Here is a 15,844-nt window from a genome sequence, read left to right as displayed (position 1 = left end):
TTTTTGTGTATATAGTAATTCTCTTTAGAATTATATAATAGTAAATTTATAAATTGATATGACTTGATGTGGTATGTTAAATTATAAAGTTATTTTTATTATAAAGTAAATATAATAGATCACATGAAACCACATTAATTTATGGGTTTACATTATATAATCTAAAGAGAACTGTTACATATACAAAAAAAATTATGCAAAATATATAAATCTATAAATTGATATAGTTTTATGGAATCTGTTAGATTTATTTTATAATAAAAATAAATTTATAATCTGACATATCACATCAAACTACGTCAATTTGTAGATTTACTTTTGTGTAATATTTTTGTGCCTAAAATATTTCCCATTTTTAAAAAGAAGCATATTAGTACACTAATGTTGGTTTGGATAAAGAAATGATTTCACTTTATTTCATTATTACAATTTTTATAAATTTACACAAATATAATAAATAATTTAATTTTCTTAAATCCCAAAACAAAAAATAATTCGATTTTTTCAAATCTTAAAAAATAATAATATTAAAAAATAATATTTTATTCAACTTTTAATTTATAATCTTAAATAATCTCATCTCAACTCACAATTTGAATCACTAATGTTTAAATATTCTAGATATGTAATGATTTACATAGTCTTAAATATATAAATTTTGTATAATTTTTTTTAAAAATATAGATTTTATTATTAATTAAAATTTTAAAAAATTATTTTAAAAAATATTTTTATATGCCGTACATTTTTATAAAGAGTTATGTAAAATTTGATATTTCCGTTACTCTACTTTAGATTAAGAATGTTAAGAAGATGATAATAAAAAGTAGGGTAGAATTTTCCATTTTTGATATGGTAGGAAGAAATCAAGTTTGTCACGGCGCCGAAACTAGCCGATTCTTCTTATACATCTATCTTTTCATTGTACGTATGTGTCACTATATATGTATGTGTACAGGTATAATCTTCAACTCCAAGTCCTTCTTGTCCACTTCGCAAAGCCTATATATCTAATGCCCACCAAAGCATTTCTCAAACAAAGATACTAAATAGATCATCATGATGAGTTGCTTGCAAAGTTGGCCTGAGCCGATTGTCCGAGTCCAAGCCTTATCAGAGAGTGGGATAAGAGCAATCCCGGAACGCTACATCAAGCCCCTCTCCGATAGGCCTAACCGGCCGGACACTTCCGCCACCGTCGCCGCCAAGAAGAATTCAGGGACGTCGTCTCCTCCCATTAACATCCCGGTCATTGACCTGCAAAACCTTTTCAGCAACGATCAGAGCCTCTGCGACGAGACTCTGAGTCTGGTATCCCACGCTTGCCGCGAGTGGGGTTTCTTTCAGATTGTGAACCACGGTGTCAGCCCTGAGCTGATGAAGAGTGCGAGAAAGACCTGGCGCGAGTTCTTTAGCCTCCCGCCCGATGTGAAGCAGGAATATGCCAACTCTCCGACCACGTACGAAGGGTATGGCAGCCGTTTGGGAGTGCAGAAGGGGGCGATTCTTGACTGGAGCGACTATTTTTTCCTCCATTACATGCCTCGGTCGCAGAGGAATGAGAGCAAGTGGCCTCAACTTCCACCATCTTGCAGGTATGCTGTATTCTGTTTGTTTGTTTGCTTGCTTGCATGTCTACGCGTAGTTGATCTCTCGAATTCGCGTTGAAAATTAACACGCTTGATCCCATGCAAGTAGTTCAATGTTTTCTTTTTTATATGGAAAAAAGAAGATATTTTAACCTTATTATTCCCAGCAGTACTAGTACTCCCTCGTGTCCTAATTTTCCCGAGTGGAAAAAAGTGTCATTTTAACTGTAGAAGTTATTTTAAAAATCAATTTGTTTTAATTTCATTATTAAATAAGTGAGGGAATAGCTTTAAAAAAAATAATGAGATCCTCTGCCGGAGATCATAAAAGTAGACTTATATATAAATATATATATATATATATATATTATAATGAGAATTGTTACGGACATAAAAAAAATTACACAAAAGAGTAATACTATACAACTTTTCCAATCTCCACACATCATATTTTTTAAAATTTTAAAATTTTTTAAAATTTTTAAATTTTTAAATTTTTTTTTTACATTTATTCTTTTTAAACTAATTCAATTATTCTATTCATTATTCATATATTAAATATTTGATAAAAGAAAAAAATATTAAAAATTAAAAAAAAATGTGATATGTGGAGATTGTGTGAATAGTAGGAGGTTGTGTAAAATTTTTGTTACACAAAATAAATCCACAAACTGATGTGGCTAGGTTTATGAAATTCGTTAGATCTACTTTATATATAATAAAAATAACTTTACAATCTGATGTATCATATCAAGCCACATCAATTTATGTGTTTATTTTTTTGTAAACTTTTTGTGGCTAAAGTATTTTCCACATATAATATATAAACCTTACATATTTAAGTTAAAAATAGACACAATAACATTGAATAAAAATAGATCATGGATCGCACGATATATTTCTATTCAAAATTATTGAAAAATCCTAGAAATATGAATATACATGCATGCATTAAGATACATTGAATATACGAATTCCTTCTTATCTATGCGCCTTATCAATGTAAACCCATGCAGCTAATTCTTTTACTAGTGATTGATCTGTAGATTCTTCAGGTTTTCATATGATCCCAATCATCCTAATATATTTTAAAATGAAAAAAGTATTCCCGATCTAATTAAGGATCATGATATCATGCATGTAAACGCATTAATAACCACGTTGTTGACCTGATGTTAATTAAGGATCGTGCGGATATGACTTTTGTGAGTAGATCACGCCGGTCGCGATGCCTAACCCCCAGGCAACGATATTTATGTGGTTTACTTTTGTTGATCACGGGGGTAGTTGAAAGTGAATGATCATGAAATTATATGCATGACTTTTGCATGCATATTATAACTTATATAATTATTTGGTGAAAGTAGCAAGCGATCGAGCAAGACGACGACTAGTCAGTCTTCTCATGATCTGGTTTACATGCATGCATGACTTATTTTGATGAATTAAACTTGTGAGAAATGATGAATTTGATGAATTATATTTCATTATTTTGACAAACTTTGCATGGCTTTGCGTGGGATTTAGGAAAGTGATTGCGGAATATGGCGAAGAAACGGTAAAGCTATGTGGAAGATTGATGGAGGTATTGTCCATAAATCTTGGGCTTGGGAAGGAATACCTCCAAAATGAATTTGGAGGTGAGAACATAGGTGCATGCTTAAGGGTGAACTTTTATCCTAAATGTCCACAACCAGACCTTACACTTGGTCTGTCCCCACACTCGGATCCCGGTGGCTTGACCCTTCTTCTTCCTGACGATGACGTGTCCGGACTTCAAATCCGCAAATGCAATGACTGGGTTACTGTTAAGCCGGTTCCAAATGCCTTCATTGTCAACGTAGGAGATCAAATTCAGGTCCGTCTCTCTTCCTAGCTAGTGGATTAGAGAGTAACGATACACACACAACATTAATTTTTACTATACATGATATCAAATGAGAGTATTTTTATAAAATAGTGTTACTTTTATATGATATTTTATAATAATACCTCTCGTTTTAAAACATGATTATGAAATATGTTGTAAAAAGTACAACGTATTTATCATTTTTCGTGGATTAAAACACTTTTTCTCGTCTCAAGTTTTGCCTTAATTAAAGTGAGAGAGATAGATACGTACTCATGTAGTAGTTTTTTTATATATATAATATAGGTACTGAGTAATGCAATTTACAAGAGTGTGGAGCACCGGGTGATCGTGAATGCAGTGAAAGACAGGGTATCTCTGGCCTTATTTTATAACCCAAAGAGTGATTTACTTATTGAACCTGCCAAGCATCTAGTGACAGAAGATCGACCTGCACTTTATCCACCAATGACATTTGACGAATACAGACTTTATATCAGGACAAAGGGTCCATGTGGCAAGGCTCAAGTTGAATCCTTAAAATCTCCCAGATAAATTATTAATACAACATATATATTTATATGTTGTTCTGATCATGAATAATATTCCTTTCCTTTGTAAAACTACATATATATATATATATATATGTATCCAGTACTGCTAATCGTGCGTTTATAAAGATCACTTGATGAATTACACGAACGAGACAAGGAAGATCATCAGACAATATGTGAGTCACAATGTGAACTTTTGATCTAAAAAGGTGCCCTACTTTTAATTTTAATGAAGTTCGTACATTACTTTTCGTGTCAATCAAGCTGGAAGAAAACAAAATGAATCTGCATATATCATCCGGCCATTTAGATTAATATTGTTTTTGAATGTTATATAAATATATATATATATATATATATATATATTATAGTACAGCTTTTTCTTTGCATGTTTTTCTTGAGAACTTGGTGAAGTGATTTGATTGGTTGATGATATTTTAATTGTATATTAATCTTCGGGCAACAAAACGAATCCGGCCATGATCCAAAGATGGAATGAATTTTATGAACCAACTTTTCAAGTTGCGTGGGAAACTTTGTTCTTTGTTAATGCGGGAAAGAAAATCCAATCATAGACTGATATCCAATTATTATATAATTGGGGCAACATTTTTCAGAGCCTCGTCAGTTTCCAAAAACATCAAGTCGGCAACCAAAAGGAATCATATATATATATATATATATATATATATATATATATATATATGTATGTGTGTGTGTGTATGGAAAATGCTAGATCAACCCATAAAAATGATTGATTAAATTTTTATTTAATGGTTGAGGAAGTACATATTAGTCAATTGATATCTTTTTATTTTTTAAAAATGTTTAAAGATGTATAAAAATGATTAATGAAAAAGAAGAAACAAAAAAATGTATTTGCATTTAACGATCACGGTGCATATAATAATTATTAATAAAACGTTTTAGCAAATTTTCTCTCTCTCTCTTGAGAGTAGAGCCTATACGTATATAATATATGGAAAATGTTAAATATACAATTAAAAAAAATTTACAAAAAACTTACTTCTCCACATGTCAGTTATTAATATACTGAAAATCATGAAATTTGAATTTAAAAAAAATTAACAAAATGAGTCTTGTAAGTAAAATTGTAAGTAAAAGTACTGTAAGTATATGTAGCACTACTTGTGGCGCCCTCGACCCCCACGTACAGAAATTCGAGAATCGAGACGCCCAAATGATAACAAGACGGTCACGCATCCCGACGATAAGTGCCAAGTGTGTATACATGCAATAATGTACAACCAAAACAAAGCAGCGGATATGTAAATAAGTCGACTAAGTACAAGAATTGTTTAATACAAATTCACAAAATAAAAATGTTTTAAAGAGTAATACAATTATCCCATAAAAACATAATAATTCCAAAATACATAATTCAACAAGCGAGAAACAAATCCAAAACACGAGCGAGTGATCCCAAATCACTCTTCCGGCGGAGCCACATCCTCAAGCTCAACATTAGCATCATTTGCATCAAAATCTACTATCATAGGTAAGCAATAATTCAAACAACCCACGAGATAAAAATGTATTAATGCAACTAATAATTATGCATGAATATGATGAAATATGCATTAGACCCAAAACATCATTTTCTCAAAAAATGAATATTTTTCAATGCACACCAAAATCTCATTTTGGCCTAAAACAATAATCTACCATTTTCCCAGAAAATAGTCCACATAAATCCCTCTATTCAAAACACGCCATTTTTCAAGAAAACGGCCCACATAAAAATCCACAATTTTTCCAGAAAATGGTCCACATATCCATTTATCAAAAACCGTTATTTTCTCAGAAAATGGTCCAATATCCATTTTAACCATATGCACCATGATCTCCCCTAAGAATCATCCGCACACCCTGACTCCATTCATCACACCACGGGTAATGACCATGCGAGTGACTTCGAAACGAGTGATGCCCGATTCCAAGCCTAGCACGCTCATGACCAAACATCCTCTAACCCCCGCCAGCAAGAGGGGCCACGGAGTCGGCATGACAGCATTATCATCCCGTATGATCCCGTTGTCGCCCAGCAACAATCCAGGGGACGTCACTCATTATATTCCGATCCCGAGTGACTAGAAGAGCTCCACCAAGATAATATCTCATCTCAGCTTGAGGTCGTGATACACACCCACCCAAAACCATTTCTCACATAAAAACCCAATTTTCAAATATACACATGAACATATATGCAATTATGCGATATCCAAGTTTTCATTTACAAACATAAACATGCGTGCAATTATGCAATGTACAAGACACGACACAAATATCCAATAGCCAACAAATCCCGCATAATCCAATCACACAACAACTCCATCCTCCAATCCAACAGACCCATTTGCTCCTCGGACTTAGTCTGGCACAACCAACCAGTTCACAGTAAATATGAGTTAGCGCAAAAATACATTTAAATCTCAAAAATTTTTTGAATATATACTTACAATGTTATAATATAATTTTCAAATGATCACGAAGGTGCTAGAAGTGGCGGCACAGCAATGTAACAGTGCAAAATAGACAAGGGTTGTGGGTCTAAAAAATCTAACTTTTGAACAGGAATAAACGAAGACTTGGAATGGCTAGGGAAGAGTTTAGGGGTGTTGGTGAAGCTACTGGTAGTGGTGGTTGGTCGTAGGTGGCGGCGTGGACGACAGTCGAAAGCCAAAAGGCACAAATCGAAAAATAAAATGGATGGGCTCCACCAGTGGTAGATTAAAGTTGAGGTTGAGTGGTTTAGGTAGTTGCAGGACCGATGGTGGTGTAGTGAAAAGATGGTGGCCAATGGTGGCACGACAGCGGCATTGGAACGAAAGATGGCCGCAACTTTAAGCCATGCGTGGAGGCTAACAGCAACGAACGGCGCATGGTGGCGCTATGGGATGAAGAGAAATCGGATGGGAAGATAGGGGAGGGTTGTTGAGCGTGCGGGAAGAGAGAGATGCAATGGAAAGGAGGAAAAAGAAATGAAGGAAAAAGAGAGAGAGAGAGAGAGAGAGAGAGAGTGAAAGGAAAGAGATGAGATCCAATCCTCACAACTTGGATCACAAAATTGATCCGATGAAAAGAATTTTAAAACAATAAGTTTGATAAAATAATTTAAATGCAGTGACTAGTTAAAATAAAATAATAATAAAAATCTAACAATACAATAATTTTAAAATCCAACGTTAAACTAATTTAAAGTAAGAGCAATTTAAATGTGAAACAATAATTAATATTAAGAAAGCATATCAAAATAAATTTCACAACTTAAAAATCATAAAAATAAACCAACAAGAAATCCGATAAATTTAAAACAAGAGAACCAACATTTAAATTAATTAAAATACTTATTCAATTAAAATACACTAAAATACGGGATATCACACTACTCAATTTATTAAATGAAAAAGAAAAATTCTACTCATCATCCCATACACTACACACCACATTTTTTTTTTCTCTTACAAAATGTGTTTTGTATGGATGATGAGTAGAAGAATTCAATTAGTTTAAGAAGAATAAAGCCAAAAAAAATAAAATAATAAAATAAAAATTAAGTATGGTGTGTGTGGATGATGAGTAGTAAAGCTCAATGAAAAATATTTTATAAAACTCTACTTATTTTAAACGATTCGATAATTAATATAAGAGTAATGTCATTACAGTTTTAGAGTATACAAGACTCACGCAATCCCTTTGAGAAAAAGTGGGACTCGCCATTAAAAAAAAATAAAAAATTCATGTGAGTCTCAGATTTATCCATTTTTTTTCAAATGAAATACGCAAACCTGCACACTCTAGAATTGTAGATATCATTTTTTTAATATAAATTTTAAAGAAGTTTCGTGAGTAGTTTGTAGAATCTTCCTACTAACATTAATTATTGACCTCTTTATCTCAAAAACTTGGTTGAGGACATTAATCTCTCTTCGACCTAATTACTCTCGATCGTTTGCTTCTATAATACTAGCAAATATGACGAGAAACTTCACAAATTTTGTTTAATTGAAGAAAGGTTGCAAAAGTTCTTTATATATATAATGTTCCAAAACACTAACCATCGTTTGTTTTTAAAAAATATCTCATCTTATTTCATTTAATCATTACAATTTTCACAACTTCCAATACAAAATAAAATAAACAATTCAACTTTTTTAAATCATAAAATAAAAATAATATTAAAAAATATATTTTAACAATATTTTATTCAACTTTTTAACTTTCATCTCATCTAATCTCTGAAAATAAACGAACCCTAATTTGATTATAAATTAGAATCAACATATGATATAGTTAGGATATATCTTTTACTTTGAATAAAATTTAATAACATTTATGATCAATCTATTGATTATAAAACTAATTAAATTGGAGAAAAAAAAAACTCTTTAAAAAAAAAGCATCAAGAAAAATAAAAGAATCTACAAATTTTAAAATTTGATGAGTTATATTTTTAAGAAGTCAGGCCAGCTAATCAAATATTTTTCAAAATTGTTAATGGGCTGATCGGGCTGCCAAATTACAATTAAAAATAAACTCATGTACCTAATTAAGCCACTTTAATGATAGGGAGGTACTACACCCACCGATCGATGATGAAAGATATCGTCGTATCGATTAGTAATTTTTTTAATCATTTGTATGTGTATTTTAAAATAAAATATATTAAAAAAATAAATACACACAAATACTTTAAAAAAGAAAAATATTATTATATCCACTCGTTTTGACCTCTGGTCAATTTAATTTTTTTATTATTTAATGATTAAGGAAGTAATTTTAAATGTATTGATATATTTTTTATTTTTAAAATATATTTAAATATGTTAAAAAATTGTGAAAAAAAAAAAAAAAAAATTACGCTGGTACCGCCCAGCGGTCGAGACTATGGTGTCATAAGCATTTTGGTTGATCGGTCCAATCACTCATAGGAAATATATAGTCCAAGTGATCGTAATCTTGGAAATGAATGAATTAATAATTAATTAATTACTGGGCCCTCATCAATAAATCCACACGTTTCTAATAAGCAAGTACTTTAGTACTAAAAGTAAAATAAACGACATGATATGATCACCTCGTTGACGCGTAGTACGCGACACCATAACAACCTATTCCAGAAGTGGGTCATTAGGACAAAATTTCTTAAGTTTTTTCAATTTTATTTTTTCCAGATAAACATAAATTGAACAAGAAGGAAGAATCAGGAGACAGAGGTTAGGGGCCGACATTACAGACATCTCAAATCATGCGACAAATTAATAAAATAAAATAAAATAAAATGGATAAGATGATCATGGTTTGGAGGTGGAAATCAAATCGGAGGTGCCTTACTACCAGGAAAAAAAATGCTATTTCCGACGAGCCCACCGGAAATAGTATCAAAGGTTGCCGGAATTGCACATTGGGGACAATTTTGGATCGCCAAAGCGTGTCGCTTTTGTAAAACATTGCAAATAATAAGGTTTTTCCGGCGATTTAGCTTGTCAGAAAAAGTAACACATTTTGTAATAAAAAAAAAAAGGCAAACCATGGTTAATTGTCGCTGCAAATCATTTGTGATTTTTCTTGATGCAGAACGTTTTTTCGCACCGCAAATGAATTGTTTGAGAACAATATTATTTTTGGCGAGCTAAATTCGTAGGAAATAACCAAACAGTTGAAGTGGTTCCGACCCAAACAGTTGAAGTAGGCTTTTCGCGATTCATTTTTACTCGCCGGAAATAAAAGTAGTCGTAAGAACTACTTTTTCTTGTAGGGGATCCTCTGCATAAAGCTAATCTTATAGCCTAGAGGATTATTGGACTACAACGACTGCTGCTTAATTAACTATCCACATATGTACAAATTCCTTTAATTCCCATATCAGAAAATATATATAACTAATTACTAATTTAGGATTTTTTGGCCACTCGTCCGCCACTCAATTCATCACAACCCAAAAAGAACTCGAAATTAATGAAATCACAAATCAATGAAATTGCAAAACAATCAAAAAAAGATGAATACTAATCGGAGAAATCGAAGCACAAATTAGAAAATGGATTGATCACAAGGCAAAGAACAAGATCAAGAAAAATGAGTAGGAAAAGGAAAGTGGAGGCCAAGCCTTTGGTGGAGTGGATGGCTTGAAGATACCCACACAGCATACAAAGAACCAACAGCTCCAAATACACATATGGAAACTGAGTCACATACCATCATCATTGACCCAACAGCTACATATGTATATATGGAAACTTAGCACAAAATCCTATGTCCTTAATCTCCTTTATAACGCTCTTTTATTTTCCATGTTCTTGTATTTTATGTTTACACCTTTGTACATACTCTATATATAATGGAAGGATCTCATACATGTTCTCACGATGTGTGAAACATTTATATAAACACTTGGACTCCATTTGTCTTTATGATATCAAGAGCTGTGTGAGAGTTGAGTTGACTTGAGTTGAGATGATAAAATATTGTTAAAATATTATTTTTTAATATTATTATTATTTTGAGATTTGAAAAAATTGAATTGTTTATTATATTTTATGTTGGGATTTGAAAAAGTTGTAATGATGAGTTGAGATGAGTTGAGGTGAATTTGATAACCAAACGTAACCTAAGTGTTAACAATTTTGTTACTCTCAGACTCAACGAAGAGAATTACCCTTTATGGAGGGAGCAACTATTGGCTTTGGAAGAAAGCCAAGACCTCGTCAACCACCTCACAGGCGACTCCCCTCCACCACCCAAGCACTCCATTGGTGACTCCTCCAATGCAAGAATTAAGTCAGTTATACCTTCAATGGTGCAAGATTGTCGTCTCCTCCATGGGTGGATAACTGGGCCTTCGTCCGAAGAATCCCTTGACTTGGTGGTTGACCTTGACACCTCAAATCAAGTGTGGGAAGCCCTCAAAGCAACGTACGCTCAAGTCTCCCAAAAGAGAGAATTTCATCTCACACAGTAGATCTCGTACCTGAGGAAGGAACCAAACTCATCTCTTGTGGAACACCTACGGCAATTCAAAAGCTCATGTGACAATCTTGCAACAATTGGCTGGCCAATGGAGGACAAAATGAAAGTTTTTTTTTCTTGAACAACCTTGGACCAAAGTTTGAACCATTCACCACCTCCATGCTCAAGCCACCGATGCCGATGTACACTGAACTCATGCCGCTCTTCCAAGGGTACGAGCTTCGTTCTCATCTCCATTATTCTTTCTCTAACCCATATGTGGCTTTTTATGGACGAAAAACAGGGCCTAATGGTCTACAGCAATCTGACCAAAATTTATCATCCAAGCGGCTTGACCCAATCTGTCCAACCCACTCACCCATCTAATCCCTTCGCACAATCTGGTGGGTCTCAAGGTCGTGCATCTGTTGGCTTGGCTTTTACACGTGATAGTCACAGAAGTGAAGTTTGTCAGATTTGTGGCAAAAAGGGACACGTGGCACTTAAATGTTAGCATCATTTCAATCATGCTCTTCAACCATATGATTTCCCACAAGCTTTGGCTGCACTCACTCTTAATAACACTGTTCCAGTCAATGAATGGACTACCGACATAGGGGCTATTGCCCACATGACAAGTAATTCACGTATGCTTGAAAATCTTTGTCGTTATTTTGGTAATGACGTTGTTATTGTTGGTGATGGTATTTTACATAAAATAACCCATATTGGTGATACTATTATTGGGTCTGGTGCATCTCAAATCAAATTAAAAGATGTTTTATTAGTTCTCGGTCCTGTCAAAAATATTTCATGAAGGAATCATTGTAACAAGATACTTACAAACGTTCCCAAGATAACACGCAAAAAGCCTTTGGAATTTGCCCGAGAGAGCTTGTAACACCCCATTCCCGTAGGCTAGGTGTGTCACGTATTTTTCATGAAAATAAACCCGGCAAGCGATTCTCTAATTTCATAATTAAAAATAAACTGAAGTAATTTATTATGAAATAAAAGGTCTAATAAAATTGTCTTCCCAAAAACATTAAAGGAATAAACTGAATAAATTCATGATCTAAAAGACACATTTTATTTTAGAAAGTCTGGACAAAAACTAAAATGCTCCTTCTACTCCTGGCCTGTCTGCTCGTAATCATCATCTTCACCTGGGTGATTAAAAATATAAAAATAAACTAAAATGAGTCAATGACTCAGTAAGAAATCTATCACAACCAAAACATAATAAATATAAGATTTTCATAAGAACTTTCATGCTGAGCTTAAAATTCATGACTATTCATGCTGATGCTTATGCTATGTATGACTGATTTATCTGAACTAACTGACTGATTTATTTGACTTATCTGACTGATTTATCTGACTTATCTGACTGATTTATCTGACTGGCCAACACACTTAACCCTGTGTGCAAGGTTGTGCACCAGCCCCACATCCCGCTGCAGCAAGGGGAACTGCTGATAGTATTCTAGCATACTATGGTGGACCACGACTGAGTTCGTGGTTTGCACACCACCCTGAAACTGAACTGCATTGGTACCATGCATCTGAATGGTCATCTTATTAACTGATCTGAACTTATCTTACGCTTGAAATTAAGATGGCTTACATGTCTTATACACATGAGATGCATGACATATTACATACATAAATCATAATTTCTGAATTTAAACGTGATGCGGAATGACATGATCGTATGCTATGCTGGATGACATGCTTGTATATGACATGAGCGGTTCATAAATAATGGCTATCAAAGAACTGGCTTGAATAATACATACATATAAGCTAACTGTGATGATCCTAATTTATGATCAAATTTACTTACCTCGATGCATTTCTTCTTGAATAATACTTCGTAACTTGATACCTATATTCAATAAATAACTATCACTAAATTGTTTGGAACTAAAATAAATGCTAATATTTTACTTAACTAAATCCGGAATTCTAAAATATAGTCAAACCAATATTTGTTTAACACTAAAATCAATAATTCATAGTATTTAAATTACTTAAAATACTAATTTATAATTTAGTAGAAATACTCGAGCTATTTTAAAATAATTCACAAAAACTTAAATTCTTAAACTAAGTTTCATTTCTCAACATAATTATTAAATCTTATAAGAAACTTAATAAATTCCATTAAATTCTTAACATAGAAATTTTATTAAAATCTTACTAAATTGACAAAGGAATTTAACTCAAATATTAGACTTAAAATTATACTTTAAAACATATTTCCAATTCTTTAAACATTTTTATTAAAAAGAAGCTTTAACTAACTATATTTATTTAATAAAAATAAACTCAACTAGTAATATTAAACTCAATAAAACTCACTAAAATAATTAATGAAATAAAATAAGATCAAGTCTAACTTAAAATATAAGTTCAATCAAACATTATTATAATCTGTAAAAAGTCAAAACTCTGGCCCATAAATATAATACTGTACTACATGAGCCCAAACAGGAAATAAGCCCATCCCATCCTCATATGGGCCTAAGGCCCAAGGCCCATCAAAAAGAAACCCACGGGTTCTTCAAGAACCCGAGTACACGGCAACCAAATAACACAGAGTAGAGAGAAAGGGTCTGCGATGGTCTGAAACTCACCAAGAGGGAAGGGCTGACTCGGCGACGGCTCTGGGTGGCTGGGAGTGGCTGGCGGCGCGACTGGGGGTTCCTATGGTGGTGCGGCACCGAGTGAGAGAAAGAGAGAGAGAGAGCTGTGGCGGCTGAGGCCTTACCGGAGAAATGAGTGGCTCGACGGGGTTGAGGGTCGGCGGCTTCTGTGTCGTCGAGGAGAGGTTCTGCGCCTCTTGAGGTGGCTACTGAGGAGGAGAGGCGATGGCACTGGTTCGGCAACAGGGGTTTTTTCGCAGCTCACCAGTTTGTCTTCTCATGTACGGGTAAGCACGTTTTATAAAGGTAGATGATAGAGAATTAGAGAAACCCTAGAAGAGCATAGACGTGCACGTGCAAGAGAGTGGAGACATGCATGTATAGAAGATACTAGGCAACAGAGTTGGATTTTCCACTAGGATGCTAGCGAAAATCACTCAGAAATATACAGTTTGGTGGTTTGAAGTTTTCAAACAGAGGCTAACAATGTGATGAGGTTCGGTGACAAGAAGAAAAAATTAAACTTTAAATTTCAAAACAAAACCGTAGTAAACATAATCTGATACACTTTAGAAATCCTTATTAAAACAAACTCTAACAAATCATAAATAGCAACTATAATAGAAAATATAAAGATAAAGTAAATATAAATTCTGATAAAACTATAATCATAAAAATATAAATTCTAAAATAGAAGTTTACTAGGAAAAATTACTTATATACCCTAAAACCAAAACTGGTATGTCACAGAGCTTCTAAGGGTTTCTTCCCAAGAATGAGGGTGAAAAACGGTGAAGTGAGGGAATTGGTGACCTTCCCACCTCAAGTACTTCTGAAAAGAGAGGTATTACTTTGTATGACATCTTGAGGTATGGTGATTAAGTCACAAAAAGATAATAATAGTGAAGGAGAGTGGGCTGCTGTCGTGTAGCAATGGGTGATGAGGTGAAAGGGAGTCGGCTACTGTTGCTGGCATGTAGAAGGGGGTGATGGGGTTGTCATGGGTAGAGTTTAGTCTACCATGGATGGGGGGAAACTTCCTCCCAAGGTGGCCAAACTTCATAGGCCTTAATGGGTCTTAAACAAGTTGGCTTCATTTGGGATTTAAAGAGGGTTTGAAATTCTATCAAGTCCAAATCTTTTTTTTTTTTTTTTTGCCCAATCAAATTTCCAAAGTTTACAGGCTTGGATAATGATAACCATATTATCGCCCAGAAAGACCTTTACAAGGTTAAAATAACTTTTGACCAATCAAATAACCACAAAATCAAACAAACAAGATACTCGTGAAAACTAGACTCAAAGACTAACAACTTTCATGAGGAATCATTGTGAGAAGATACATACAAAGATTCCAAAAATGGCTCGAAAAATCCTCTAGAATCTGCCTGAGAGAGTTTATAAGGGTTTCTTCCCAAGAATGTGGGTGAAAAGTGGTGAAGTGAAGGAAATGGTGACCTGCATGCCTCAAGTACTTCTGAAAATGAAGTTATGACCTTGTATAAGATCTTGAGGTATGGTGGTTAGGTCACAAAAAAGTAAAAATAGTGAAAGAGAATGAGTTGTTGCAGCTGTCGTGTAAAAAGAGCTTGATGAGGTGGATTTTTCTCTCACATCAATGGACTATTTAGGGTTGTCATCGGCAAAGGTTGGTCTGCCATAGGTGGGAGGAAACTTTCTCAAGAAGTTTTGTCAAGGTGGCCAAAATTCGTGGGTCTTAAACAAGTGGGTTTCATTTCGACTTTAAAAATGGTTTGGTTAGGGTTTGAGATGCTACCAAGGCTAAATCCAAATTTTCTTGACCCAATCAAAATCTCAAGGTTTACAGGGTTGAATAATGCTATCCAGATTATCGCCCAGAATGACCTTTACAAGGTTAAAACAACTTTTGACCAATCAAATGACCATACAATCAAACAAACAAGATACCCAAGGAAACTAGACTCAAAGATGAACAACTTTCATTGATGAATCATTGGAGGGGATACTTACAAATGTTCCCAAATTGACACGCAAAAAGCCTTTAGAATCTATCCAAGAGAGCTTCAGAGGGTTTCTTCCTAAGAATGTGGGTGAAAAGTGGTGGAATTAGGGAAGTGGTAACCTGCACGCTTTAAGTACTTCTAAAAATGGAGGTTTGTCCTTATATGAAATCTTAAGGTATGATGGTTAGGTCACAAAAAAGTAAAAACAGTGAAGGGGAGTGGGCTACTGTTGCTGCCTTGTAGAAGGGGG

The 15,844-nt window shown here is 33.8% G+C and overlaps 1 protein-coding gene across 1 annotated transcript; it reads left to right on the top strand.

The window, feature by feature from the left end:
* The first annotated feature begins 964 nt into the window (after positions 1-964).
* LOC108994850 (probable 2-oxoglutarate-dependent dioxygenase At5g05600) lies at positions 965-4,307 on the top strand. The gene is made up of 3 exons (XM_018970244.2): positions 965-1,595; positions 3,117-3,447; positions 3,745-4,307. Exons 1-3 carry the CDS (start codon positions 1,060-1,062, stop codon positions 3,991-3,993), a joined length of 1,116 nt encoding a protein of 371 aa, XP_018825789.1. The 5' UTR covers positions 965-1,059; the 3' UTR covers positions 3,994-4,307.
* Positions 4,308-15,844: the final 11,537 nt, after the last annotated feature.

Source organism: Juglans regia, chromosome 3, assembly GCF_001411555.2.
Source record: "Juglans regia cultivar Chandler chromosome 3, Walnut 2.0, whole genome shotgun sequence".
NCBI lineage: Eukaryota > Viridiplantae > Streptophyta > Magnoliopsida > Fagales > Juglandaceae > Juglans > Juglans regia.
Note: the sequence above shows the minus strand (reverse complement) of the source record. Positions and strands in the feature narration are given on the sequence as shown.

Excerpts from the sequence above, each read along its gene's own strand:
- LOC108994850 (XM_018970244.2), top strand. The coding sequence starts at position 1,060 with ATGATGAGTTGCTTGCAAAGTTGGCCTGAGCCGATTGTCCGAGTCCAA. Across the intron at positions 1,596-3,116 it reads CAACTTCCACCATCTTGCAG|GAAAGTGATTGCGGAATATG; the intron begins GTATGCTGTATT and ends CGTGGGATTTAG. Across the intron at positions 3,448-3,744 it reads ACGTAGGAGATCAAATTCAG|GTACTGAGTAATGCAATTTA; the intron begins GTCCGTCTCTCT and ends TATATAATATAG.